Consider the following 27,024-nt stretch of genomic DNA (forward strand, 5'->3'; position numbering starts at 1 on the left):
GTGGAAAATATGGTTTGGCTGTAGCGGGCTTTTCTCAAAACCACCATAGTTCATCTTCGAGGTTGTCTTTCCATAGCTCCAGACATGGATTTGATGGATCCCAAGCGTCCCATCTTCTTGTTTCGCGCACAATCTCAAGAAACATCAGTATACTGGGGGCAAAGAGTCTGCCCAACTGTAACGCCGCCATGCCGAGCCCCAGTACGATAGCACCTAACCCATGAAAGAACAAGAATATCCATATGCCTACGCCAAAAAGTGTGGAGGTGAAACAGCCGTCATCCGTAGTTACTTCTTTGGGTGGGGTATTATCAACCGGCGCAGTGTCCGCCTCATTGTTTCGTGGCGATTCGTCTCCATCGTTTTTCGTGTACAGCCCTCTACAAGAATCGGCACAAATTACTAGCAGTATAAGGAAGTCATGGAACCACTTCGTGGACATCGTCAGGCTCAATACTGAACGCAGAGAGAACGCCCTGTGCGTCAAAAGCAACAGCTGCAAATTCGCACCAGCAAGTGCGTGTAGCACGGCTCGCGGAAGAGCGGAGATACTGCAGCCAAACAAGACTATCTGGAATGGTTTGTCAGGCAGGTCGGATTCCGTCTTGAGCGTTCTGCAGTGTTGAAGCGAGCAAGCGCGTGCTGTGCAGGGCGAGAAAGAATCGGATGCGAGCATCCATTTCGTATTGATGAGAGATGCGACCAGGGATTTTGTGAGTGCAGCGAGGCCCGAGATGGTCATGAGCATCATTGCGCAATCGACGGTAGCATCTGCATAGGTGATGATGCGACGTGAAAGAAGGACGGCCGCTTGGACATACTGCGCAAACAGTATGACTAGGAAAAGCACACGTCCCGACCATTTCAAGTCTCTTTCCAGTAGCTTGCTGCTGACGTGGCGTGGATTGATGTACATGAGATATGGGGCGGGGCTCATGGCGTCCGTCTTTTGACCAGTGTCGATACGTATCCGGCACATGCAAGCCAACCTATATCTGATGCTTGACTTTTCATCCCATGAGTCCCGCGTAGCCTGTAACGAGCTCGCAATCTCGTACCATACAGCATCTGCCATGGCGAAAAGAGAAGCCAAGGGGTTGACGAGCACTTCGAGCATGCGAAAGAATTCGCGTTTCCAGGCATCCGAACCTGTAAGGGAGCTAAGATGGCCATGGATGCACATGGTGGTCACAGTGGCGGCGAAGAGTCTGACGAAAGCGCTTGTTTGTGTTCTACGGTCATCCTCGGGACACGCCGTAGCGAAGTCATTCGTGTTGTCGAAGGGCGTGTAGTGGCTGTCCAGCATGTGGAAGGAGAAAACAGTTATCAACGTTGTGCTGAGTAGTGGCACCCAGAAAGAATATGGTTTGGTGAATGGCATCCTTGAAAGTCTAGTGATGATCCAAGAGTGCTGTGATGCAGCTGGGCCAGTATCGCGGTCATGCTCAGCGTCGCTTCGGGTCTCTTTCCGTACAGGGCGAAGGAGATACAACAGGATGAAGGAACCATACAGTGCGATCCACTTTACACCCAGAGCTATGGTGGTCCATATCTTCAAGACGCTGGTAATCAGATGTCGTAGCTGAGGTGCTAGATATCCTGTCGTTGACGGCTCTTCTGGACGGCGTGGCATGATTTGAGAGATCTATACTAGGATGCGATGAAGAGAAAGCTGACACCCTGTTCTAGGGAGCTGAAGGTAACCTGAGCTTTGAGAATCTTGACGTTGCACTGCTGCGCCAAGTTCAATTCTGCAAGTTGCAGTCCAAGCCAAGATCACGACTACGTCATAGGATGTAAGATTCGCTGTTTGATTGGGTGCGACCACACTACACGGCGGGATGATTGTGTTGCTTGCCAAAGGTCAATTAGATGTAGGATGAGTGAATGATGGTATATATTTAGCATTTAGGAACATTATATGAATTCTTTATTTCAGTCTCTCCGCTCCCGAGTTATGAAGAGATCGTTCAGGGCGAGAACTAATAAACTCACCATATCAATTGCAGAGATACCATACGAACGAGGCTGACCATATCCGACTGTTCATGGAGACACGACCCGAGAACCATCGGATCTCATCCATCGTCTCACCCTCTCCCAAGACTTTCTCACGACAGCCACCACATCCACCTTGGCAACAACTCCTACCCCTACTGCCAGAGGCACTGCTGTCACAAAGTACACCCAAAACAACTGCCCCCCTGGAGCAAAAGCGTCTGCCATACTGAACAGTGCCGCTACATAACTCAGTGGGATAAAAATCACCGCCAACGCAGTGAGCCGCGTCACGTTTTCCGTCTCCGTCAACGCTCTTCGACTCTCAATTAGCGCAGCCGCAGATGTAACAAGTGGTACCATAGCCTCCAGTTTCTCGCCATAATTCGCCACTTCGGTTGCCAAGAGCTTGTAATCTTCTAACAGATCTTTCCAGCCCTCAGTAGAAGAACTATTTGAGCGCGTTCTGATAAAGCGCATGTTGCGCTGCAATTTAGCTTGTGTCGAGAGAATGCGGCGGCGCCAGCCCTGTAGGATTCAGAGGTTCGTGTTGAGAGATTCCAGCTCAGCAACTAGGTTGCCCGTTAACGAAGTGCGAAGTTCATATTCGCGTAGACTGAGGCCTAGGACGGCGATGTAGTTTACCCATTCGGCAGCGACGATTTTAAGAGGGTAGTAGGAGAAGTGCTGGAGCGCTGGGGCGGAAGGGTCGAAGGCTTGAGGACGTTGGTGTGTCCAGTAGTAGACGAGCTCGTCAAGCATCGCTCGATCAGATGCTTGAGCTACATGGTGGTGATTTCCAGTATCGCGTGGAGTGACTGGAAATTTAATATCAGAGAAATCTTCATATCCGCCAAGGAAAGCTTTTGAATCTAGGTTCGGCGGGAGCCGACTATTTCGTTTTGATGGGATGTAGTTGTTTTTGATGGGCGGGTCGACGAGGATGATGGCTGTATATGGTTTTAGCGGGAGTACAAGCATCTCGTTGATTGACTCGACGAACCGGTCCAAATCTGCCCAGGAGGATTTATTAACATGACTGAAGCACTATGCTGCACCAAACCGATACGTTCTCCACCTAGCGACGGAAGTATGACTGCCTTGCGTTGCTGGTTTGTATTACGTGTTACTGATCTCAGAGTCGTGTCTTTCTGTTGCAAGGCTACAATCCTATGGTAATGCAGCGGCAGGAAATTCTGTTTCTTCTCGCGCGAAGGCAGAGAGCAGTTTGCAGGACTCTGTGTGCTGGTTTTGCGCCACGTTTGGTGCACGTAGGAAGCAAAGAACCAAGGGTCAATATCGAAGAAAGACCCTAACTCTTCCAACGCAGGTTTAGAGATATCTTCAATGATCAATATTCGGCCCCTGTGATCGGGCGCTAAGAGTTCTGGCTGATTTGTTGGTTTCCGCAGCTCATGGCCAAAATCATTTGCCAAAATCTCTCGCTGGGTTACAGGCACAGGCTGTTCGAAGATGTCTATACATACTGTGCGAGACTGGTTGTGGGCTCGAGTTGGCTGTTGGAGAAATTCGCAGAGGTCGGAGAGACAAGGGTTTCGCCGGCTCTGTGCAGCAACACGGTGAAAATAGCTCGAGCTCATAGAGACTCTATGACGGCAGATCTTAAGCGGAAGACTGCGCTGAATTGACTACGTGGTGTGGGCTAAGCTGCATGTATAGCCGGTTGCACATTAGCTATCCCAACTCGTACTAGTCTAGAGTGGTCACAGGCAAGGTCTAAACCGTTACAGAATGAACCAGAATTGGGATGATGCAATACTCTCTAGGAGTGCATGAGAAGTGCCAACTACAGGAGGTCAACGTGTATGAAAAAGCCGTTCACACACATGGGCGGCGTATTACACGAATGGCGCAGCGTGATGACAGCAGGATTTGATTGACCGCAGAGGCTGAGGATAAGCAATGGAGGCTACTGTGTTGGGACCAGTAAGCATGTGGCTTGACGTGGTGCTGACTGGTAGCCTGCATCTGCCTTGCTGGAGTGTGCGGGGCACGTACGGAGATCGATACCCCACCATCTGCTGAGTGAATCTACATTGCTTGCCCAAATTCCTCACCAGCAAGCTTTTTGTCATACGCCTCAAATTGAGTCAAATCGGATGTAAAGCAGACCGAGCTGCACAACATGGACACATCCGTAGGAGAGCATCCTCGCACTCCTTCGGAACTCGAAGAAGTTAAGGAAGAGTTTATTGCGAAGAACTTCTCGAAACGCGCAATGTTCTGGGAGGATCTTGCTCTTTTCGTTAAAGCCGAGCTGGATAAACATTTAAAGCAGCAGGATCCAGTCGTGCATTCGACATCCACATACCGAGTTAAAACGAAGGAGTCGTTGAGGGGTAAGGTAGAGCGACTGCAGAAGCAAGGGAAGTGTCAAGATCTTGCATCATTCGAGAACGTCCGATGGGATACCGCGGGTGTGCGCGTGTGCCTCTATTTTCCATGTCAGAAGAGCCAAGTGAAGACCTTCATCGAGTCGCACGAACTCTTCGAGGTTGTTCCGGCCAGCTCGGAACAACCTGCAAGGGTGTTTAGCGAGCGTGGATATCGAACGAAGAATCCTGAGACTCGTCCGTATGAGGAACGTATGGGCTATTACGAGGCGGACCATTATTCCGTCCGTCTACGAAGAGACCCCTTTGAGGGAGCCAGAGTAAAAGGTTATTACAACGAACAAGTTGAGATCCAAGTTCGTACTGTGCTGATGGACGCTTGGGCTGAGATACGACACGATCTGGACTACAAACACATCCTGGGATCTGCAACGGGTGAAGAACTGCGAGTGCTCGATGCAATCAAGGGCAGCATCATGTCGTGCGAAATTCTGCAAGACCATCTCTTCATACTGCGGAAGCAACACGTCGAGAGCGATGCCGAGAGATGGACACGAGAGAGTTCGAAACGCACCCGTATCTCAATTCTCAACACCATGTCATTCGAGCCTGGCATGAGATTTCTCTTGGATAGGTTTGGCAGCGAGCCCAGCGAGGGAGCTCTTTTCCGCTATACGAAGGAACTTTTCGAAAGATGCGACATCCATTCGCTGTTAGAGTTCAGACAGACCATGGCAAGATTGATCAGAATTGATGAGCAACCAGAGAAGGCAACCAAGGCGCAATGGGCTCTGTCATCCATGTATAGCTCTTCTCGATACAGAGGCACTCAAAAGAAGGATGCGCTGGAGGACGATACTTTGACGTTGTTCCAGTTTGTGAGTATCCTGTTGCTGTACGCTATGGATGTTGAAGATATCGAGCGAAGATTATGGGCGCCTAAATACGACAGCGTTGACGATGATGAGGAGGACGAAGAAGATGAATGGACACAAGCGATACTGATGAAGATGATTCGGATGAGACTGGGGATGATACTGGCGATACCGCCAGTGATTTGAGCAATAATAGTGAAGGTAATTCTGACGACAAATCTGAGATCGAGGATGACGAAGATAATGAAGACGGTAATAGCGAGGATAGTGATGATGATGAAGACGATAAGAGCGAGGATAGTGATGATGATGATGATGATGATGATGATGATGATGATGATGATGATGATGATGATGATGATGATGATGATGATGATGACGACGACGACGACCGTGATAGTGACTTCGATATCGATAACATTTGGGGCCCCGACAGAAAGAAGGGCAGGACCTCTCCGAAGATATGGTCGAAAGAAAGGCTTGTGAGAAAACCAGATAGGTGGACAAAGCGGGCGTACGAAAGACGCGCAGCCAGGTGGTACTCACTGCTTAGTATGGTACTGGACACCATGGATAATTGCCGCCCAGATGTGCTTCACGAAGCTATACCTCGATGGTTGCATACTGTCAGCATAACTTGGCATGTACATGAATGGGTGGCGACAATATATCAAGATAAGGCGAAGCTTACAGATGTCATACCGGTGGTTGCACGTCTGTTCCGCTATTTCAAGGCTCATATCGAAGATGCCTGGAACGGTGAGGCAACATGGCTGTACACCATAGCCACTTATCTGCAATGGTGGGAGAATCACAAGGTCTGGCTCTACACCGAGGACCAGAGAGATTGGGAAATCAGGAGAAAATATGGAATGACAGTTGACAAGGAGATGTTGATGGACGATGGTTGGATCAAAGCTAGCCAGGTAGCTGCCGATATCATCGGGGTCGCTCCTGTCCATTTGAAGCACGCAGCCCTTTTCCGAGCTCTCTTGAGAGGTAGGCACGCTGACGACTACGCGCACTTGCATCTGCACAACGAAGATATCGACACAAACTGCCGAGACAGCTGCGGCAACTCGTTCCTGGGCGCAGCAGCAGCATTTGGATCAGAAGACATCTGCAGAATGATGCTGACACGTCCTGGAGCGAATCTCAATCTTGCGTTCAGTGATGGACTCAGTCTCATGCACATTGCGGTAGTACGCGAAAACGGCGCAATGATCAAGCAGTTGGCCTCCGGCCTCAACCTGGACACCAAGGCGACTTGGAATGTTGGAGACCTCAACTTTGCTAACAACAACCGAAAGGCCAAACCAAGAGCACCATACTGGTCTCAATACGACAAACGGGAAAACTGGCGCCCCAAGTCCCACAGGGGAAAGAAATCCCGAGGCTCCCTCAAGATGGCCTGGACAGCTGTTGAGATGGCAAAACGGCGATGCCGTGAGAATGCAGATCTGCAGTCCCTGTATGAGCCACTTTTTGATGCTGCTAGGCACGCTCACGACAAGAAGCCGTCTCTCACGAAACGATCACGAAAGCGACGTGGCTAATGACATCTGCGCAGATCAGTCGCTTCCGTTCCGCACTTCTCAAGGTCAACCAGCAGCGCCTAGTTGGTCGAGCGGCTAGTGCAAACACGTTGTTTCCACTGTATGTAGTAAGCTGGTAACCAATGTAGCTATCAAATTAACAACCCAAGAACATTATTCAGCTGTCATCAATATTACTCAGGTGAGCCAGTCGGGAGAACATTACTTCGTTATGTCGGAAGACTCCGCCGCGGACACATATACACTCTCATGCACTTGCAGTTTTTCTGCTTTCTGCACGCCACCCAGTGTTTCATCGCATGCTTACTCTTGTCTCGCTTAGCCAGAGGGTACGCGCACTCCACTCCAAGCGTTTGAGCCATTCTAGTCCTGCACCGGGACAGCAATACCGGTCCAACACTCCTCGACCTTTCTAGTGCCGAACGCACGCTTTCCAACGAATTTCCTGCCCGGTCCTACGCCACGTATTGGCTGGCAAGACGCGAACAAGGTGCAACGGCCGTGGTGCTCGATGAAAGACCTGTACAAGGAGATGGAACGGCGCCGCAAGCGCGTCCAGTAGCCCACTTGTACCAAGGCAATGACTGATGGCCACGCAGGAACAACAGTGAAGCAGTCGCAGTTCTTCAACACAAGTCCTGTCGCTATTTCGCCGGCATCGTCCCAAACACCTTCGCATAGAAAGCCTTGACCTCCATACACACGTCCTGATCCGTCCTGCAAGCTTCCTCCTCCACGCACTCCCACATCCTTTTCTCCACATCGTACCCAAATTTTTCCACTACGTTCTTCTCCTTTCCCCATATCCTATGCCAATCCCCATTTGCATCCCATGCCACGCCGCCCTCGCGCAAAAGCTTCAGCGGATTGAGTTTCGTTTCCGGAGACACTGTATGCACGAAAAAGGCTCTAACTTGGTTCTTCTCCTCATTTCGTTCGTATTCGGGTTGTATGTGGTTTGGATAAGGAGGGTCATAGAGATAATCTTGCATGGGATCTGCTTGGCCCGCTCCAGCGAATATGTATTGTCCATTGACATGATTGCCGAGGGCTGACACGGGGGTTTTCACCCCGTAAAAAGGCGCATTCACTGCCATGGCAGCAGCGCTAAACGTCTCTTTATCGCCTTGCCCCGGGCCGTTCTGCGATTGTAAGGGATAGTAGTAGTCCGGGCCGAAGTAGTTGTAATATACCATCATGGGAATACTTTCAGCATGGTGCTTCTTGTCCAGTAGTAGTTGGCCTGATTCTGTGCCGCGGTTTGGTGGCGGTACGGCGATGCCTGCGATGTGGTAGTAGTGCGGGGATGCGGTGTTGGCGAAGAATCCGGGCCACGTTACGAGGCCGTGGGTTGTGTATGGTGGAGACTATCATTGCGCAACGTTGGTTAGCTTGGGTTTGGGCTGTGGGATAGGCGACGTACATTGAAGAGAGGTGTTGGGTCGTGTGCCGGAAATGCATCCGCGTCGAGAAAAAGAACATGTCTAAATGACGAGAAGAGAATGGCGAGGATTTTGAATTGAAAGTGCTCTGGCGGCGCGATAGCAACATCCGCTGTCGAATAGACATCTTCAACGACGTGACACTTTGCATTTAAACTCGGTAGCACATCCTCGCATGTACTCTTTACTTCTTCATACTCTTTTTGATCACCGAGGAAAACTTGAACCGGTAACGTACATCCTGTCCGCCGAAGCATGCGTAGAGATACAAGCAAGACAGGGAATAATTTCAATCCGCCAGTCGTGACGATACCGGTCTCGTCTCCAACTGGTAATAGCGGTGCTAGGCGTCGGGCTGCGACGCGCATACTGCGATGTGCACGCATCAGCTCCGCCTCATCTTCTGCCGGCAGAAACAATCGTTCCGGTCTCTCTTTCTTCTTGAGCGGTTCAAAGTTTCTATCCTCATTGGGCATTTCCTCGGTCGTGACGTTGATGGGAGGACATACTGGGCGCGCGGCTTCGAGGGAACTCGCGAGCTCTTTCCAGTAGGGGATGAGGTTAATCTGGTAGTCCGCAGAAAAGGCAGAGCCGGCGGAGAGAAATGGTTGGAGGGTTGAGATGTGACCTCGTGCGAAGAAGATGTAAAGAGCGATAATGGAACATAGTCCCGCGAATAAACCAGCCCGCCAGCAAGACACATGGTTAGGACGGATAAGCATAGTACCGGTACTGTACTCTACCGTGAAAAGGTAGCGCAGCAGCCTGCGAACCAGAAAGAATGATTCAGGAAACCATTGGAAAGAAGAAAGGGACGAGATCCATCCCGTTATTATCCATCCGCTAAATTTGGGGGTAGGATTTGTACCCTAGACAAATCTTACAACTTAGGATTACGGAGATAGATGTTCTGGCTCTAGCGTTGCCGAGAAAGCCAGACCTAGGCTAATGGTGGAGAGCCCTCCTCACACAACAAGGCCCCCAATAATATTTTTTTATCGAGCGCCTAAAGGCTTCTACATTTGCAAGCATGTTTCCATTCTGTCATATATTCTGTCATTTTACTAGAATTTCTTAGCTGTATCGTGGTGCGTCACTAGAAGAAGAGGCCTGTTTGTATCTGATCTTACTTCCGGCTTTCCCTGCGACGCTAGAGTCTGTAAGGCGTGCAGGATGTTCTGGAAAGGGTGTAGTCTGAAGCCACAGAATAAGCCACAGAGTAAGCCTAGAGCCCTGCAGCAAATTAGGTCATTACGGGTCAAAGGACTTTGCTCGCCACGCGCCGAGCAAGAAGGGGCCCAGCGCGTAAGCCGCGCACTCCAACAAATGGTCATCTCCACAATATCCTAACTTCAATGTTCAATTACTCCACCACCACCCTATTAATACCGAGAGATCTTGCGCACACCTTCTTCGCCATTTCAAGAAAGGGTATTGTCAAAATCGATACACCAAAAAGGTCCCGCATTAAGGGGCTGCAGAGTGCATGGACGCGAAGGGCATTCCATATAGCCATAACGACCTGTTCAAGTTCCACGACATCTTTAAGGAGCAAGGCTGGGCTATATTTAAGCAGGACAGTTGGACGGCGGACCGGAGGCATAAACACAGTGAATCGGCCACAGTAACTGCGGGAGAAAGCCCATTTTAAGCCATTCTCGGATGCGGCAAGCGGGCCACCGAACACCAGTGCGACGCCTACGCCGCGAAAACACATAATGTCTTAACGTTGAGCCTATGCAACCTATACCAAAGCTAACGTACAGCTTGCTATCTTTTGTGTTCAATTAAAACAGATTTAAAGTAAACAACAAGCTAGAGCTATCCATAGCGTCTCTTAAACAATCACTAGCCAGTCCCCGCTGTTGTATGCTTTTGAAGTTTTTCTCTTGCGTGGTAGGCGACGAGGAAATTAGTATTACTTGATACCTAATATTCCGCACAGCTCAGAAGTAGAATATGTGAACGTTAACAAATTATCGAGCCGACATGTCTACGTTGCTGAAGAGACCTCGAAAAAACGAAAATTGCGGCCACTCTGGGTTGTCCTTGCGAGCAGCCATTTGACCACTCCACGTATAGTACCTGGGATGACGGAGATCGTCATGGTATAGCAAAGTCCTCTTAAAACCATCGCTATTGAACATACCCGCCGTGATACGTGCCCCAGCTTTGAGAATCCACTCAAGTTCATCAATGGAGAACTGCTCTCGCACTTTTCCTCCAAGCAACCTCTGGCAGTAAACGTCTAATATTTTGAGCCTTTCTGAATCTTGCGCAGCAAAATCAGCCCCGGCCTTCTTTAGCGCCTGGAGAACTTCCATCTTGGCGTTCGCGCTGATGTTCATCATGATTACTTGATGGGCCAGAGGTCGGCGGCTTCGGCTTTGGGAGTCGATCACTAGAAGGTTCGGGTTTGCATGGTTCTCCAGGAGCAGTAGCATAATCTCCTTAATTGGGTAGCCGCTCGCATCACAATCTTTGTATTGCATACTCCTCAAAGCATCTTTCTTGTTGCCTTCCCCATCGACCCACTGCTCCTGAACTTTCGCTCCATGATCAAGCAACAACTGTACCATCCTTGGCTCTGTGCAAGCCGCTCCACCGGGGGTCCAAATGGCGAAAAATAGTAGAGGGCGACCTTTCTTTGCATGCATTATCTCAGGTCGTAGTTTTAGCTTGTCTTCGACAAAGTGGTACATGTTTGCTCCTATAGCGTATGCGATGAAGTTGAAGTGCCAAACATTGAGTTCGTACTGTCTGGTAATGAGAGCAGGCCAATCTCCTCTGCGTAGAGAGATCTGTAGATACCGATCTGCCGCATCCAACGTTGCCATAAATGATTTGTGCATCGTGATTTCTGCGTTGACTCCATGGTGTAGCACCCATTCCCCAATTATTTCCGGAGAAAGTATTGACATAGTCTCTGTGCTTGTCGTTGTTGGCCATTTTGTTCTTGGCCCCGATGGCGGGCCTTTGTGTGGTGGAGAGACTATCATGCGAAGAATCTGAACACACAAATCGAGAATGTAGACATGACCGTTGTCCGCTGGACGGTTGCGGCATTCAACGTTGCCTAATGAAGCATCTGACGAGCCGACCCTCTCAAAAAGACAATCCAGATTCCTCCCGTTTTTCTTCAACATGTATTCTTTCACAGATTGATGGAGCAGCTGCACGTGCCAGTGGGCCTCTGGACACTTAGTGTGGTGTATAATTGAATCGCGTTGTGGTAAGGCAATCCCATCGGAGAAGGCGGTACCTGTAGTACCCCTTCGTGTCAAGCCTCTAGTAATTGTATTCTCGAATGACTGGTCGTGCGCTGCGGCCTCATATGTGTGTGCCTGAGTGCGAGGGATGAATCGTTGAAACGCAGGTGCGGACAACATTGATTCATTCTCGTCAAGCCATGGATAGTCTGAGTATCGTCCATAAACTTGAAGCAGCCCTTTGCACGAACCAAGGATACGGTCCACGTAGCTCCAAGCATTTTTCTCGATCAAAATAACATCTTCTTCGTTCAATCGTGATTCCAAGCTCTTTTGTTCATCAAGCTTATGAGAAATCTTTCTTTGTCCCAGCATCAACACGTACGCGAGTTCCAACACTGTCAAAGGCCGTCTCGCACGCAGCACTGTTTCCAAGAGGATATAGGTATCTATGCTGTCAGATTCTGGAACACGCTTCAGGATACGGGTGTATAAGTCGACAAGATCGTCTGGAAGCTTAGCTAGTCTTTTAAGCAATGCCGAAACATCAGCGATTATGCGGCGTTTCACTTGATCCAGAATATCTTCGATTATAAGACGCACCCAAAGGAACACGCCTCGAGCTCTGCCAACCATAGCAGCCTCTAGTTTCGGGAAGTCCTCGCAGTCGTGGAATTTTGATAAACACTCTTGGAAGCTTAGATCTTCGCCGAAAGAGCTGGTAATGAAGGTTTTGACGTCCTCCTCCGTCCATTCATGGATGCTGAGATGCGGGTAGGTACGAAGAAGGTCGTTGAAAGGTGGATCGGGCCGGCTTGCTAGGAGGATTTGGAATCTGAACGAGCGAGATTCGCTCGGGGCCGCAAGGTCCTGCAAGAATCGTATCATTCCTTCATGGTCACCATTATGCTCGTCAAGTGCATCAACCATTAGGAAAACATTCATTCTGAGGCTCTTCTGGGTGGCTACGGCTCGAATAGCCTTCTGCAGACCTTCGGCAGACCATAGCCAATCGTCAGCGCCACGGCGTTTGTTTTCTGACGTTATGTGGTCGCTGGAACTGACGCGTCCGAAAGGCGCAACTAGTTGGACCAACTCTGGCCTCTCGCTCGGGCATCCTAAGATAAGTTGTCTGAGTATCGACCGGAGCATCCCAAGCATTGTTTTTTGCTCACTGGTTCCGCGATCGTGGAAAAACAAAGCAACATGCAGCCACGACTTCTTGCTTCGATTAGTGTGGCTCATGTAGTAGTGAATAAACTTCATAGCAGTTGATTTACCGGATGCTGGTATGCCACGGATCCAGAAAATACCTTTCTCTCCTCGAAGCCAAGGCACGAAACCATGCCGCCGTTCTCTTCCATGAGGCCCAGTGACGACGTCCTGGAAAAGCCAGTTTAGGGTCTCCTCGTGCCGTTGCACTATGGTATATAGCCGGGATTCAACCCGGTCATTATTCATCTCTGCTACTTCAAGACTTGAGATGCAGTCTACAGTGATTGGGCAGTGTCAGCGTCCACGAGAGCATGTGACTGTTCAGTATCAAAAGGACAATATTATTACATACTAGTTATCTCTTCTGTTCTCTGAACTCGTTCGGAGTTCAAAAAGGCCTGTACAATGGCTTTGACGGCCTCGTACCGAGCATCCTTTGGTCCGGTAAATTTGCACATCGTCATATGGTTACCGGGGGCGCTGCGAGCAGTTTCCCTCCTGTGTTCGAGTGTTGCCGATGATTTATCAACTACCTGCAATGAAGATCAGTAACAGTCATCTAGATGTTGGGCTTAGTACCTTTTTACCCATAATAACCATGGCAGAGAGCGCCTTTGTTTCGTAGAATGAGTAAATGTCAAAATGATTTTCATCAAGCATCCTGCCGAATTCTCTCCGTAAGAGTTCCAGTAGTTCAGAATCATGCCTCAAGTTGTCCAAAATCTGACGACTGACCGTATGACCCGATGCTTTCAGAGCATGAGCAAGAGCGCCGCCGAGATTGACGTAATTACCCCCTCTGTGTGGCGTACCAAAAAACAGAATTCCGACTGTACATTCGAAGACGTTCTTCGTGTCAACCTTGGGCGAATCACGCGAAGTCCATAATGCCTGAGAGGATGGTTTAGCGAAAGTTCAAGGTCTCTGTAGCCTGAAACTCCTTACACGTTTCAGAATCAGCCCACCCAAGGAATGCACCACAAAGATGATGGGTCGATCTTTCGCGTCAACACGTTGATCAACAAGAGCGGCGATCAGATCATCACCTGGTATTCGATGCATCAGACAGATGTACTCGATAAGCGTTGCAAAACGAAGCGGTCTCTACATACCATGCGCTATTATGCCTCGTCGATCTTCAGCTTCAAACAGCCTGACTACGTTACAATCATATCCATAGCTATTAGGGTCAGGACAGCTGGCAACGGTAGTCTTGACAACTACTTACGTGAGAATGCGAGCTTCAGGAAAGTCTTTGGCGAGCTGAGCATGAGGCCAAAAGAAGTTGGCCTGTCGTTTGTCTTTTGATTTCTTTGATCGTTTAGTGTTGAAGAAAGTCTTGCGTCGTTCTCTCGCATCGACTGGCGATAGCGATGTATCACTGATTGTTGATGTCGGTGTTTCCTGCACGTCGGATTCGGTCGATGTCCATGTTGATTCAGCATGGCCACCTAGGCCATGAATGAAAACAATGCTGCTTAGCGTTAATGCTGCTGGCTAGTGAAACCTTCGCACAGCCAACGGGAGAATACTCACTCTATTACGGGCCTTCGACCTCCTTCGGAAAGCGTGGTGAATCCTTCCACACGCACCCGCACCTCAGCTATTGGTGTCGCGAGATCACGGGTCTTAGTGCCACCTGCAATCATGGCTTGAGGCTCGGGCTGGGAAGATAGGACAGGCCGGACGAGACTATGATCAATGTTCTTGAGCCAAAACCGCCTGGCAGTTGAAACATATATGATCTTGGGGCTGTGGCTACTCAATGAATTTGAGTTCCAAAAACCTCAGCTTTGCAGCCATGCAACGCCATGGCTGCATGGCTAGCCCAACTATAGCACCCCTCTATTGGAGGCGTCAAACATGTGCGCAAATTCAGAGCCACGTTCCACGCGAACTCAGTCAAGCTGAAGCGATTTGAGGCAATGAACGCGCGAGCATGTTCTAGTTCTACGGTGTAGTGGTTAGCTTCTTGTCAGCTGGCAGGGTGTGAGGGGTAGGTGACGTGCCTGGCAAGCGGGCGGCCCAACCCACCAACTTTCTGCGCCTGTTCGAGCGCACACTACACCCACGTCAAGAGATAGTATATACGAGTCTATATAACAGATTAAGCAGTATCTAAAGTATTGTTCTTGCATGTACGTGAGTTGTGACCAGTCTCTCTGCACCTCTTGTATCGCTCGAGAGCCTGGCGGCTAAGGCCTGATCGCTTATCACCTTAACGCTGTTTACGCTTAATCTGCAGGCCAGCCTCCTTTTGAGCTAGTATATCATCTTCTTCTCCCTCTGTTAAGGTCCTACGCTCCTGTATCTGCTTCTTGTACGCTGCCTACGCTCGCTCGCTGCTTTGTTAGCTCTCTCAAGGCTAGTAATCCAATCGCGCATTAACAAAGCTATAAGCATTATTACCTCTGCGCTCTTCTGGTACGCGACATGATGCGTGCTGCAGAATCCAGCTCTTCGAAGAATTTGGTGGATCTTTTGCTTCTCAAAGCCTTCGCTGGCGATACTACTCGATCGGAATACTTTGCCAAGGGATCTCATGGCCCAAAAACGCTTAGATGTTGAAGAGATGTAGTGGCGTTGCTTGTCTGGACGTGCGTGAAGGCTGTATGGGCCGCAGAGCAGGAAAGCGGGGAACATTGCATACTTCGCGAGGATGGCGTGGCCGCTTACAGCCCAGTTTCGTTCGCCGGTGGCTTAGAGAGTGCGGTTGAGCGTCGAGCGTTCTTATACAGTCCATAGTCTACGTTTCATTTGTTTTGCTCGTTACAATCACATAGCCTGCAGTTACACCTTCTGCGTTGCAAAGGCTCGCAAAGTCTTAGTAAGTCCGCAGCTACATTGACACTCTTGAGAGCATCAACAATAGTAAGCTTAAAGGTCCGAGACCATTGGAGGACTGAGGCTGATATTAACTTGTCGACTTTGCAGGGTCCATATGCACCTGGAGCCTAGGAAACCAGGTTTCCAAAGCTAGAGCCTGTGTTGTAGTAAGATGTGATAGTTCTAAGCACTACGCCAGTTATGGCAGGAGATATGCAGCATAGTATTATCGGTCTTTCGCCACAATCGGCATTGTTGATCATGACTGACCCCGCAATATGGTGTCCTAAACGCAACAAAGATCAGACCAACATCCTACATCGATCGATACCTTGTACTTGCATTACACAACAAGGATGACAGAATACATCTCCATTCACCCCGCCACTCTCTCCGACGTTCCCACCCTCGCAGCAATTCGCACGGAAGCCGCTGAGACCTCTTTACTGACCCATTTCCAGTTCAGCCCCTACCACAGCATTGCCACAGAGAAAGAGTCAAATGCCCTCATCAGTCGACTCTCCGGACGCTTTACTGAACCTGATGGGCAAAAGTTCCACTTGATCAAAGCCGTGGATTCACGGAAGGAAGAGACGGTGGGATGGGGGCTGGTGAAGTGGGAGGACGGGAGCTGGGTTAATGCTGTGACACCGTCAAGTGCGCAGGCGGTCGCTCCAGATGAAGAAGTAGGACCTACTAATCCAGGGACATTTGGACGGTACTGGTCGAGGAACGTGATCGCTAAATGGCGTGGTATCACGGCTGGTAAGCCCCATGTCAGTAAGTACCTCTTCCCCAGCTAGAATCTAGTCGACAAGCAGACTGATAGCTTATACCATGAATCAGCAATTGGGGCTATGAACGTCAAGATTGCGTGGCAGGGAAAGGGGGTCGGGAGGATGATGGTAGAATACATGTATCGTGAGTACGAACTAGAGAAGGAATTGGTAATCGTACAGACCACTGCTTCGGCCGAGAAGTTTTACGAGAAGATGGGCTGGAAGACTGTGGATGGTACCGATATTGATCTGAGTGAGTGGGCAGGAAAAGGGTTGGGATATGGGCTGCTGAGATGTCCGCAGATGGTTAGATACCCCCAGGGAAGTTGAAGGAATTTTGGCTTCATGGTGTCATGGGCTGTAGCCTAATGCTCGTACTATAGTGCTTTCTTCGCTGCCTAGATCATGTATCCAATGACTGTCGTCACAGCCCTCAAGCAACAGTGAGACCCACTGCGCGACATCACTTTTATTGTTGCCTAGAGCACTGAATCAAGAAGCTTAGTATCAAGTTTAGCAACTTCAGCGAAGACATCACGCCATCAGATCAGATTAGATTAGTAGTAAGCAGGCATGTGAATTTAAGGGTAACTTAGCACCGGCCTTTCACCGGCCTCAAAGAGCTTGTCCGACGGCCGCTAATGTGCCTCACGGAGATACCTTCGGTCTTACGGATCAAAAGTCGGAGCCGCCTCGTACGCCGATGGCTTTGTGTAGCAATGGCAATATAACATGCGGCGCGACTCGGGGGAATTCTTGAAAGCCAAACTCAATTTTAGGTAGGATTAACACCAAGCTTCTTACAAGTCTTCCACAAGCTTCTTACCGGAAGCCTTCCGTAAACCTTCCACGAACCCTCGTCCTTGTCTAGCCTACATTCTCATACATCAGCGCTACTATCGCAAAGATGACGACATCGCCATTATCCTTGAACATTCTCATTGTAGGCGCGGGCGTCTGCGGTCCGGCCCTCGCCCTCATGCTCCAACGTTCTAACCCTAATCACGTGATCACGGTCATAGAACGATTTCCCACGCTCCGGACAGGCGGACAGCAAATCGATATCAAAGCACAAGGCATCCCCATCTTGGAGAAACTAGGTCTCCTGGATACAATTCGCTCGTACTGTGTCAAGGAAGGCGGCATGGAGTTTGTTGACCGAAATGGTAAAAGCCTCATACAATTCGGTATCACGAAAGCAGGAGACACCGCTGGGGCGTTGACTCTAACCCATGAGTTTGAGTTCATGAGGGGGGATTTCGTCAAAATGATGCATGATATCAGCATCCAGGAACGGGAGATTCTAACCACCAGAGGACATGTCAAAGGTGGACTGACCTACGAGTTCAACAAATCCATCACCGCGCTCTCCCGTTCCGAATCCTCATCTTCCCCCAAGACAGCAATAGTAACATTCTCCATCGGCGAGACCCGCACCTTCGATCTGGTAATCGCAGCAGATGGTCAAGCTTCACGGACCCGTTCTCTTGCCTTTGGCTCCGAAATTTCCAGCTCGGCTTTCCACTCCATGAATATCCATGCCGCATACTACAAGATCCCTCGTCTTCCTACAGAAGATAGCCTAGCACGCATCTACTTCGGTTCCAACAACCGCATGGTAATGACACGTACGGGCAACCAACCGGCAACGCAAGTCTACCTGTTCCTCATGAACGGCAAAGACAAAGACAGAGCAAGCCACATGGCGGCTTACCAGAAGAGATCCGCGGAGGAACAGAAAGATGCTTGGAAGAGCTTGTACCAAGATGCAGGATGGGAGTGCCCACGCTTTCTCCAAGGCCTAGACACTGTAAAAGATTTCTACGCCACAGAAATCGGCCAAGTGAAGATGCCTCAGCAGAAACTTCACAAGGACCGCGTTGTCCTCCTTGGCGACGCGGGATACTGTCCCTCACCCTTTACAGGAATGGGCACTACACTCTCCCTCATCGGCGCATACGTCCTTGCAGGCGAGTTGTTTCGACATGGTGACGTCGATGCTGCGCTGGAAGCCTATCAAGAGGCCATGAAGCAGCCTGTTGAGGAATGTCAGAAGCTTGGGCCCTATGCGGATGGAAAGGGTCCCCTTCCGAGTTCAGAGTGGGGGCTTTGGATGGCGGGTTGGGCGCTTTGGACGGTGAGTAGTCTAAGAGTTGATAGGGTAATCGGGTGGCTTGCGGGACTTTTACCAGAAGGGAAGGAAAAGAGGTGGGAGATGCCGGAGTACACGGAGTTCAATCTGAAGGCCCTGGAAAGGGAATGAGGTGGTATGCTTGATATGCTCGTGTTGTTTCCATGGTTCGCGATGTAGAATACTGTTTTTTTAAAATGTATACTATGCAGACCCTCTGCAATGATCCCGGATAGTAAGACGTGAAATGGTTCTGCCAAGCCATCCGTTGTATACTCTGTCCAAGTTATCGAAACGTACGTTCAAGAGCGACAGATTACGTCTTTCTCTGCCTAGACAGTCTCTTCTTGGCCCTCTCCCATCTCGATTTGTCACTCCCACGATCAAGCAAACCATTCATTACACGCTCCATCTCTCTTTTCATTTCCTCGAAATCCGCGTTCCAGACGGCTGGGGCGCCGAAGCGTTTTGAACATACCTCCCATTGCTTGACATCCAGCAAGCCTAGTAAGCGACAACTACGTACCAAATCTTCTCTTGGTAGCGTGACACCTTTGGTACGAACATAGCTGGTGAGGTTGAACAACACAGCAAAATCAAGAAAGTTTTCGACGCTGATATTTAGCTTGCGGGGTATGAGTTCACCGTACACCGTCGAGTATATGGCTGCAGTACGTCCTAATTCATCCAGAAATTTGATTGGACAAATCTGGAGACGGTGTTCTAGTCTTAATGCATATTCGATGCAGGAGGCGAAGTGGGAGGTCTTGGTACTAATGGTACCAGCGAGTGTCTTGAATAGACCGAGTTGGCCGTTGGCCCAGTGCCATTGCGGATCGAAAGCGTCGTGTCCGGTATTATCGAGCACGATGTTCCAGACTCGCTGAGATCGGACGAAGTCGCGCGCAATGCTATGTGTCCAGGTGACATGAGATGCTGCTTGTGTTCAGCTTCGATTGGACCTCGAATACAACACGAACGTACCTTCTGACAGCACGGCGCTGGAGCCCTTGTGCGAGCTTTCCACTTCTAGTAGACCTCGACATCGAGAGTTTAGCTGACGTTTCATAGTTCCGAGACGCACCAAGATCTCAGATCTTGCCAGCGGTCTGGCGTCGCTCCTCAGTGCCGGATCATCATTTTCACAGTCTGCAAACCAGAGCTCCAATAACATTGGTCGTGTTTTCACGGCAAACAGACGGAAGAGTTGGCAGGCGTGCCTCAGGTGCCGTATATTCAGACTACCAATGAGTTTCGTGAAGAGTTGCTCCAATCCAGACGGGAGGGACTCCAGTTGAGCGACAAGGTCGTGAATGCGGGCTGTTGTCACCAGTCCATCAAGCAGAACATTTACCACGACATATGCCCAGAGAAAGATGCCGGCTGCCTTCTTGGCTATATTTTTGATGATATTGGTAGCAGATCCGGGGTCTGATCTATTGAAATTTGCATACACTTCGTTGCCTATGAACGAAGCCTTGACGTAATTGTGGATGTCTTGGCGATTGCAGCGTTCGAGGCGAAGACAAGGCTCGCCTTTGAAAATGCGAAGGAACTCTGGTGTTGGCCGACTAGCTACGCAAAGTTTGATTTGCGGAAACTTAGCCACGTCCGTGAGAAATTGCACAAGTTTTTTCGGGTCTCCGTCAAGTTCGTCTAGGCCATCGATCGCGAAGAAAAATGACCTCGGCGTTAGAGGGGTTGAAACCATCATGATGAAGGCATAGCGTAGCTCGTTCCATGTAAAAGGTTGTCGACCCCCGCCAAAAGTCCGAAATTGCTGCCAGCGATGGTGGAAAACCTGTAGTAAGGTCTTCCTGTCACGTTTGAGTGCGCAATAAAGCAAAGTCTGTAGAAGGCCCAATCGCGACTTTTGCATGTTGTTTCCCAGACTTGAGGAGAAGAATCTTCCCTTGACGACTGGTTTTGCCTTGGCCCAAGTTTGTAATTGGGCAGCAGTCCGACGGTGACTGGATAGGAACTTCATCAGCGTACTCTTCCCAGCACCGGGCTCGCCAGAAACCCAATACAGGTTGCTACCATCGACTGCAGCGAGCCACCGAGGGAAGGATTCGTAATCACGAGAATTAGTCCGTTCGTAGCTTCCGTCGAACGTCCATTGAAAAGTTCCGGGGTGTGTACACGGGATTGCCTTCAAGCGATCGGGCAAGCCAGTGAAACGTAAGTGTGCCAAAATCATGCTCGCAAAGCGACTTTCTATGTCGTCGCTTACAACGGCGTCTTTCAAAGCGTCTGAAAACGATGAAATGTCGGCCGTTTCCGTGGGCTTCCAATTGTGATGGTTGACGGCGTAAAGTAACTGCACACGGGCGTTGGCCGCTTTGTCCCCGGAAAGCCATCCCTTTTCCAGATGAGCTTGATTAAGCTGTGAAATGGATTTTCTGTGACAACGATTAATGGGTGATTGTATCGGGAGTATCACACTTACTTGAGTGAGGCGAGAAGAGCGATATCTACTTGCTTACGAACAGAATTGAGCGTGTCTAAAAAAGCTGAAATCGTCTTCTGGTTATAATACAAACACAAGACGCTGCGTAGTCCATGATCAAGTACAGTTTGTTCATCCACGTCGTGGTTGCGCTTCGCTTGATCCAGTGTGGCTTGTAAAATCTTCGCCACTCCCGCACCATCTTTCGCACATGCGATAAGTTGCGCATCCGCTGTGTTGTGTTGATCAGGAGTGGTATTGGAATTTCGGACTACATGCTGTGTCTTCCTGAGTTGTTGTGATAAGTCGGCGAGGTTAGCTATCGCGTCATCGAGCAGTGTAGGTTCTTTCAAGGCGTTGGCATCAGATCCGTGTAGACCGCCCACTTTACCCTTGTGTACCACTTTGGCCGAGTACTCGACAGTTTGTATGATGGATGAAGCCAGGGATACAGCATTCGAAGGCTCCATGGGTGTGCGAGGTGTTGCAGGGCAACATTGTGTAGACAGTCCACCGAGACATACATGGACGGCTAAGACGGAAGGTTGATGTTCACGCGCGCATCGCTAAGGCGCCCTTTAGTCCAAACGCATGAATGCAGTCGACTCTCTAGTACGTGTATGGGCACGAGAGTAGTAAAGGCTTGCTTTTCTGCTGCTAGCCGGTGTCTCGATAGATGCCACTCTCTTCCTAGTCGACTGGATGACGTGCATTACGATTATCACAAGAGCCTAGCCCCGTCGATGTAGAAATGTGGAAGGTATGACGATGAGAAACTAGTGCGAGACATGTGAAGACGGATTTGTGTTTAAGTGGGGGTAGCGGTGAAAGATCCGCAGTCGTGGTTCGCGCCATGCGAACTCGTCTCGTCTTCGCATTGCGGACCACCGAGACCACCTGGACCGTGCGGCAAGCAAGCTTTCCCCGACTTTGGATGGTTGCGAAGCACTCCTCTGACCTTCAACCATGGCCGAATACTGGAAATCGACAGTAAGTGAGACCAAGAAAGACAAGCGCGTCATACCCTAACTCTACTGCAGCCAAAATACTGGTGCAAGTTTTGCTCCGTGTTTGTCAAGGACACCAAATTCGAGCGCGCGCAACACGAAGCGACCGGACGCCACCAAGGCAACATCCAGCGTAGTCTGAAGGGACTACATCGCGAACAGGAAAACGAGAAGCGCAATCAGGCGCGCGCACAAGCAGAGGTCGCTCGGCTGAATGGCATTGTACCATCGGCATCCTCCACTCCTTCCGTCGCGACTGGCGTAGGCGGCAAGCCCACATTCAAGAAGGAACCCGAGAAGAAAGCCACAGTAGACGACAGGAAACGACAATGGGAGCAGCTGGCAGCTATGGGTGTGGCGCTTCCCGCGGCTGCAAGAGGCGATTTGGCGATAGCGGGCGAATGGAAGACAGTAAAGGAAGAAGTCGTGGGAGAAGTCACTGAGGACGGAGAGTTCAAGGCAACATCGTTGAACAAGGGTGTGCGGAAGCGGCAACTGGATGAGGATGAGGAAGAGCAAAAGGCTGCCGGAGAGCTCATCACCAAACGGAAAGGCTGGGGACACACGTACAAGAGTTTCCCGGGCAGCAAGGGTGGCGATGACGATGACATTGAGAGCTTGCTTAGGAAGAAGAAATTGCAGCCAGAGGTCAAGAGGGAAGAACCTGGGGATGGAGTGAAAGCTGAAGTTGAAGAAGAGAACGAGGCCAAGACCCTGCAGGATATACCCACGGCTGAAGAAGCGGAAGCAAAGGCTGCCGAGGCCATTGTGAAAAAGGAGGAGGATGCGCCAGCTACACCAGCGGTGGTTTTCAAGAAGAGGAAGAAGGCGAAATGAGCAGCATCATGACCCGTTCCATCCACAATCCATGCGCCACCGGTCGATCACGCTGTTATCAGCCTCGGCTCGTCTGTTATAGAATCCAGTTTCGAAGTGGACATTCGTTAAATGGATCTGCTTCCAATGAGCTCAAGCGAGACTTGTATGGGCTTTGGCACCAAGCAGCAGGACATGCGTGTATCAGAGCATCTTTATTATCTATGCAAGGGCTTGCTGGATTATGACTTGGACAACGAAGCTGGGTAGGATGCATTCAGCAGAATGCCGCGTTGAGTAGTGTAGTTCCAGGTTTAGATGTCTTTGTAACAAGCAACCAATAGGGAAGCGGGATGGCTGGCCAGCTTCGAAGAGGACCTTAGCCGTTCTTGCGTAACAAATGATTAGAGACAGCGAGATGAAGGAAGACCAAGTCGTAGTGTTAGCATGAATGCATGATACACCCCCACAGTCTTGAGCGGCTCGTTTAACGTCCACTTTCTGATCGGCGCATGCACCTAAACCTTAAACCCCTGCCCAAACGTCTGCCAAGTAGCGTCGACCGCGAGATCGCGTCGCCAACACCAGACAACTGTCGCGGTTCACCAAAACGTGCGCCCCAACTATCAACCCACGACCTCTTCTTCCAGCCTTTTCTGCCCTACTTTCATGGTCGCGTAATAGCATGATTCAACTGCTAGCGATATTTACGCGACCATGCATCTCATTAAACCACAGTGGTTAACACACCCGGGTTAGTGCATCTCTGCGCATGCATGTGCTATTGTTGTATTGCCATGTTGCTGACACGAGTTTGTCATAGGCGAACAGAAGGACTTCGAAGTATACAGTTGCCACGTTTCCCCTGATGGATCGCGCTTGGCCACGGCTGCCGGAGGTTCGTCAACCCACCCTGGGGTTTCCCGCGCGATGCGTTCCTCCCGAGAAGACTGTTGACACATCATCTACAGATGGCTATGTACGTGTATGGTCTACCGAGGCTATCCTGAACTCAAACGACCCCTCGTATACGAAACCAAAGCAGCTCGCGGCTGTGAGCCATCATTCTGGTACCATTCACGCGGTCCGCTTCTCTTCCAACGGCAAATACCTGGCTTCTGGCGCAGACGACAAGATAGTATGCGTCTATACTCTCGACAAGAATGCGGCGCCGGCGCGTCCAACGTTTGGTGGGTAAAGGCAGGGCACCCACGATGAAGATGAGCTGATAGAATCGCAGGATCGAACGAACCCCCACCCGTCGAGAATTGGCGTGTCACTCGCCGCCTCATAGGACACGAAAACGATGTGCAGGATCTTGGCTGGTCATTTGACTCGTCAATTCTGGTATCGGTGGGGTTGGACTCGAAAGTCGTAGTCTGGTCTGGGCATTCCTTCGAGAAGTTGAAGACACTGTCAAACCACCAGAGTCACGTCAAGGGCATAACATTTGACCCAGCCAACAAATACTTCGCTACTGCTAGCGACGACCGCACCATCAAGGTTTACCGATTCAACTCTCCGCCGCCAAACGCCTCGCAGCAAGACCAGGTCAACAACTTTGTTTTGGACCATACCATCACCGCGCCCTTCCAGACTTCCCCGCTTACCACATACTTCCGCCGTTGCTCATGGTCGCCCGATGGCGCACACATCGCCGCTGCGAATGCTACAAACGGGCCAGTCAGCTCCGTCGCTATCCTTGCGCGTGGTTCGTGGGACGGAGACATCAGTCTGGTCGGCCATGAAGGGCCCGTTGAAGTAACCTCGTTTTCTCCGCGATTGTTTTACCGGGACCCACCGCGACCAGAAAAGGACGGAACTATCAATCAGCCAACTGTTACAATTGTTGCTTGCGCCGGACAAGACAAATGCTTGAGTGTGTGGAATACAAGCTTTCCTAGACCGTTTATGATCTCGCAGGAGCTGGCAGGAAAGTCTATTTCTGACTTGTCGTGGGCACCAAACGGGGAAACGCTATACGCTACCAGTCTCGATGGTAGCATATTGACACTTGTGTTTGCGCCTGGAGAACTAGGCTATCCAGCGACACTGGCAGAGAACGAAAAGACACTTGCCAAGTTTGGTGCTGGCAGAAGAGTTGGCATCATCGAGGGTACAGACGCACTACTTCTGGAAGAGAGCAGTAAGAGTGGAGAGCTAAAGGGTGTTCAAGGCAGGATGGGTGCACTCATGGGCGACGCCGGAGGTGCAGTCCAACCTCCAACCATCCCCAACGGAACCAACGGTGCCACTACTACGACAAACCTCACAAATGGATCGAGCGCTGCTGCACCACCAGCGGCCCCTACTGAGCCAGCTCCAGATGCTAGAGTCGAGAAGCTCAAGCAAAGGGTGACCATCAATAAGGATGGCAAGAAGCGGATAGCACCTATGCTCATGTCGTCTTCCTCCGGTGTCGGCGAATCATCCTTACCTCAAACGCAGCTCCTCTCTGCAACAGCCACGTCAGGCGGTAGGAATGATAATCCCCACAATATCTTAGATCTGTCGAAGCCATACGATGGGTTTCCAAAAGGTGGACTCGCAACCATGTTGATAGGAAACAAGAGGAAATTCGCTGAAATCGAAGGCGATGAAGACAGACAAGTGGAGCGGAGATTGGCTGGTTCAGTCAAACCTGGAGGTGCAGCAATTGTACTTAATAGCGAGAAGGGTCTGGTTCCCCCGGCTGCTGCACCATCGAAGACAAACGACCTGACAGAGCCTCCATCGGTTCTAAGGCCCGCCATCGTCAATCCTCACATGGCCCTCGCTCAGGTACGATTGGCTGTGCCAAAAGTCAGAAGTGTTATCGTGCGAACCATGGACGGCAGCGAGCCACCGCAGAGTGGTGTTGATGCCAATACAGGAAAGGCAGAAATACCAGACACTGTCATCCTAGAAGCTCGCAACGCCAGCGGGCCATCACGGACAGGCCGTCCACAAGACCACGATCCAACAAGACTAACCTGTACCAGCAAGGGGCAGTCACTCTGGCAGGATTTCCTGCCAAAAGCCGTACTCCTAGTCACAGGCAACACGAACCTCTTTGCAGCGGCATGCGAGGACGGCTCAGTATACGCGTGGACTCCCGCTGGTCGCCGAACCCTCAACGCCATGGTCCTAGAAGCACAACCCGTAATCATGGACTGCCGTGGCTGGTGGCTAATGTGCATAACAGCAGTCGGCATGGTCTACATCTGGAACCTAAAAACAATGTCCGCACCGCACCCACCCATCTCCCTAGCTCCCATCCTCGACGTTGCAGCCTATGCCCAGGGCCCCCACCTCACGCGCTCTCCTGGCATCGTCTTCGCGCGCCTAAACTCTGCAGGCCGCATAACAGTAGCCATGTCAAACGGCGAGGGCTACGCATACAACCCCGACATGTACATTTGGCAACGTCTTTCAGAACCCTGGTGGGGTGTTACAAGTCAATACTGGAACTCTACTGATTCCTCCGTCGGCAACATCCGATCTTCCAAAGACAAAAACGCAGCACAGAAAGAAAAGGACGACCAGGTCTCTATCGAGAACATCTCAGCAGGAATCATACCTGCACTCGAACGCAACACGACGAACCAATCCCTACTCCAAGGCCGCGCCTTCCACCTCCAGCGACTCATTAAGATCCTGGTTTCTGCAGAGGGCTACGAAACGTTTGAGAGTTCGGCGTCTGTGGCGCATCTCGAGAACCGCGTTGCAGCCGCACGCACCCTGGGTGCGAGGGAGGAGTTTAAGATCTATCTTACCATGTACGTTAAGCGTCTTGGTGCTGAGGGCCTCAAGGGGAAGATTGAAGAGTTGTTGCGCAGCCTCATGGGCAGTCTTGTTTCTGAGGATGAGGAGGACAACAACGATGAGGAAGAGGATGAAGGCGCAATGAAGGAGCCGGAAGAAATCTGCGGGTGGAAGAGGGAGGAGTTGCTCAAGGAGGCGGTGTTGATTCTTGGTAAGTTTTTCTCTCTCATGCTTATCTTTTACGATGTTTTCGGATTTCAGGTTGCTAACATGGCATGCAGGTAAACATCGCGACCTCCAGCGTATCACGGTGCCGTATGCGCGTCTTCTTGGTATCGTGACCGAGGGTCAGCGTGGCGACGATCAGGCTATGATTACGGATATGTAACATCACTCTTCTGCTTGTTATTCCTCTTCTTCTTCTTGATTGTACTAAAAGCATCACCACGGCTGGTATAAAGGCCAGACGGTGGGGTTTGGCAGTGTCTGGAGTCACTTGGCGTTCTCTAGGAAGACGAGTGTGTAAGGTTCTGGGAGGCAGCGGATATCCATATAATTGTAGACATTTCTGGCACGGAGAGGATAATTTTGTCTGTGGGGCGATTGAAGTTGAGGTTATTACT

The 27,024-nt window shown here is 50.4% G+C and overlaps 8 protein-coding genes across 8 annotated transcripts; 5 read left to right on the forward strand and 3 right to left on the reverse strand.

The window, feature by feature from the left end:
* Positions 1-34: 34 nt before the first annotated feature.
* Positions 35-1,633, reverse strand: J4E82_004472 (uncharacterized protein; the record flags this gene model as incomplete). The annotated part of the gene is made up of 1 exon (XM_051730751.1): positions 35-1,633. One exon carries the CDS (start codon positions 1,631-1,633, stop codon positions 35-37), a length of 1,599 nt encoding a protein of 532 aa, XP_051589507.1.
* A 2,511-nt stretch (positions 1,634-4,144) lies between these two features.
* On the forward strand, positions 4,145-5,413 carry J4E82_004473 (uncharacterized protein; the record flags this gene model as incomplete). Its single annotated transcript, XM_051730752.1, has 1 exon — positions 4,145-5,413. One exon carries the CDS (start codon positions 4,145-4,147, stop codon positions 5,411-5,413), a length of 1,269 nt encoding a protein of 422 aa, XP_051589508.1.
* A 427-nt stretch (positions 5,414-5,840) lies between these two features.
* J4E82_004474 (uncharacterized protein) lies at positions 5,841-6,783 on the forward strand (the record flags this gene model as incomplete). The annotated part of the gene is made up of 2 exons (XM_051730753.1): positions 5,841-5,853; positions 5,903-6,783. 2 exons carry the CDS (start codon positions 5,841-5,843, stop codon positions 6,781-6,783), a joined length of 894 nt encoding a protein of 297 aa, XP_051589509.1.
* Positions 6,784-7,427: 644 nt separating this feature from the next.
* Positions 7,428-13,113, reverse strand: J4E82_004475 (uncharacterized protein; the record flags this gene model as incomplete). The annotated part of the gene is made up of 5 exons (XM_051730754.1): positions 7,428-8,150; positions 8,207-8,990; positions 10,311-10,985; positions 11,820-12,471; positions 13,002-13,113. 5 exons carry the CDS (start codon positions 13,111-13,113, stop codon positions 7,428-7,430), a joined length of 2,946 nt encoding a protein of 981 aa, XP_051589510.1.
* Positions 13,114-15,831: 2,718 nt separating this feature from the next.
* Positions 15,832-18,517, forward strand: J4E82_004476 (uncharacterized protein; the record flags this gene model as incomplete). The annotated part of the gene is made up of 3 exons (XM_051730755.1): positions 15,832-16,161; positions 16,279-16,560; positions 17,126-18,517. 3 exons carry the CDS (start codon positions 15,832-15,834, stop codon positions 18,515-18,517), a joined length of 2,004 nt encoding a protein of 667 aa, XP_051589511.1.
* Positions 18,518-18,701: 184 nt separating this feature from the next.
* J4E82_004477 (uncharacterized protein) lies at positions 18,702-21,304 on the reverse strand (the record flags this gene model as incomplete). Its single annotated transcript, XM_051730756.1, has 3 exons — positions 18,702-19,321; positions 19,370-20,787; positions 20,835-21,304. The coding sequence occupies 3 exons, from the start codon at positions 21,302-21,304 to the stop codon at positions 18,702-18,704; spliced, it is 2,508 nt and encodes an 835-aa protein (XP_051589512.1).
* A 496-nt stretch (positions 21,305-21,800) lies between these two features.
* J4E82_004478 (uncharacterized protein) lies at positions 21,801-22,678 on the forward strand (the record flags this gene model as incomplete). The annotated part of the gene is made up of 2 exons (XM_051730757.1): positions 21,801-21,824; positions 21,875-22,678. 2 exons carry the CDS (start codon positions 21,801-21,803, stop codon positions 22,676-22,678), a joined length of 828 nt encoding a protein of 275 aa, XP_051589513.1.
* Positions 22,679-23,374: 696 nt separating this feature from the next.
* On the forward strand, positions 23,375-26,789 carry HIR1 (HIR complex subunit; the record flags this gene model as incomplete). Its single annotated transcript, XM_051730758.1, has 5 exons — positions 23,375-23,411; positions 23,481-23,555; positions 23,629-23,847; positions 23,898-26,612; positions 26,683-26,789. 5 exons carry the CDS (start codon positions 23,375-23,377, stop codon positions 26,787-26,789), a joined length of 3,153 nt encoding a protein of 1,050 aa, XP_051589514.1.
* Between the last annotated feature and the right edge of the window lie 235 nt (positions 26,790-27,024).

Source organism: Alternaria postmessia (assembly GCF_024291825.1).
Source record: "Alternaria postmessia strain BMP 2775 chromosome Unknown scaffold_21, whole genome shotgun sequence".
Lineage (NCBI taxonomy): Eukaryota > Fungi > Ascomycota > Dothideomycetes > Pleosporales > Pleosporaceae > Alternaria > Alternaria postmessia.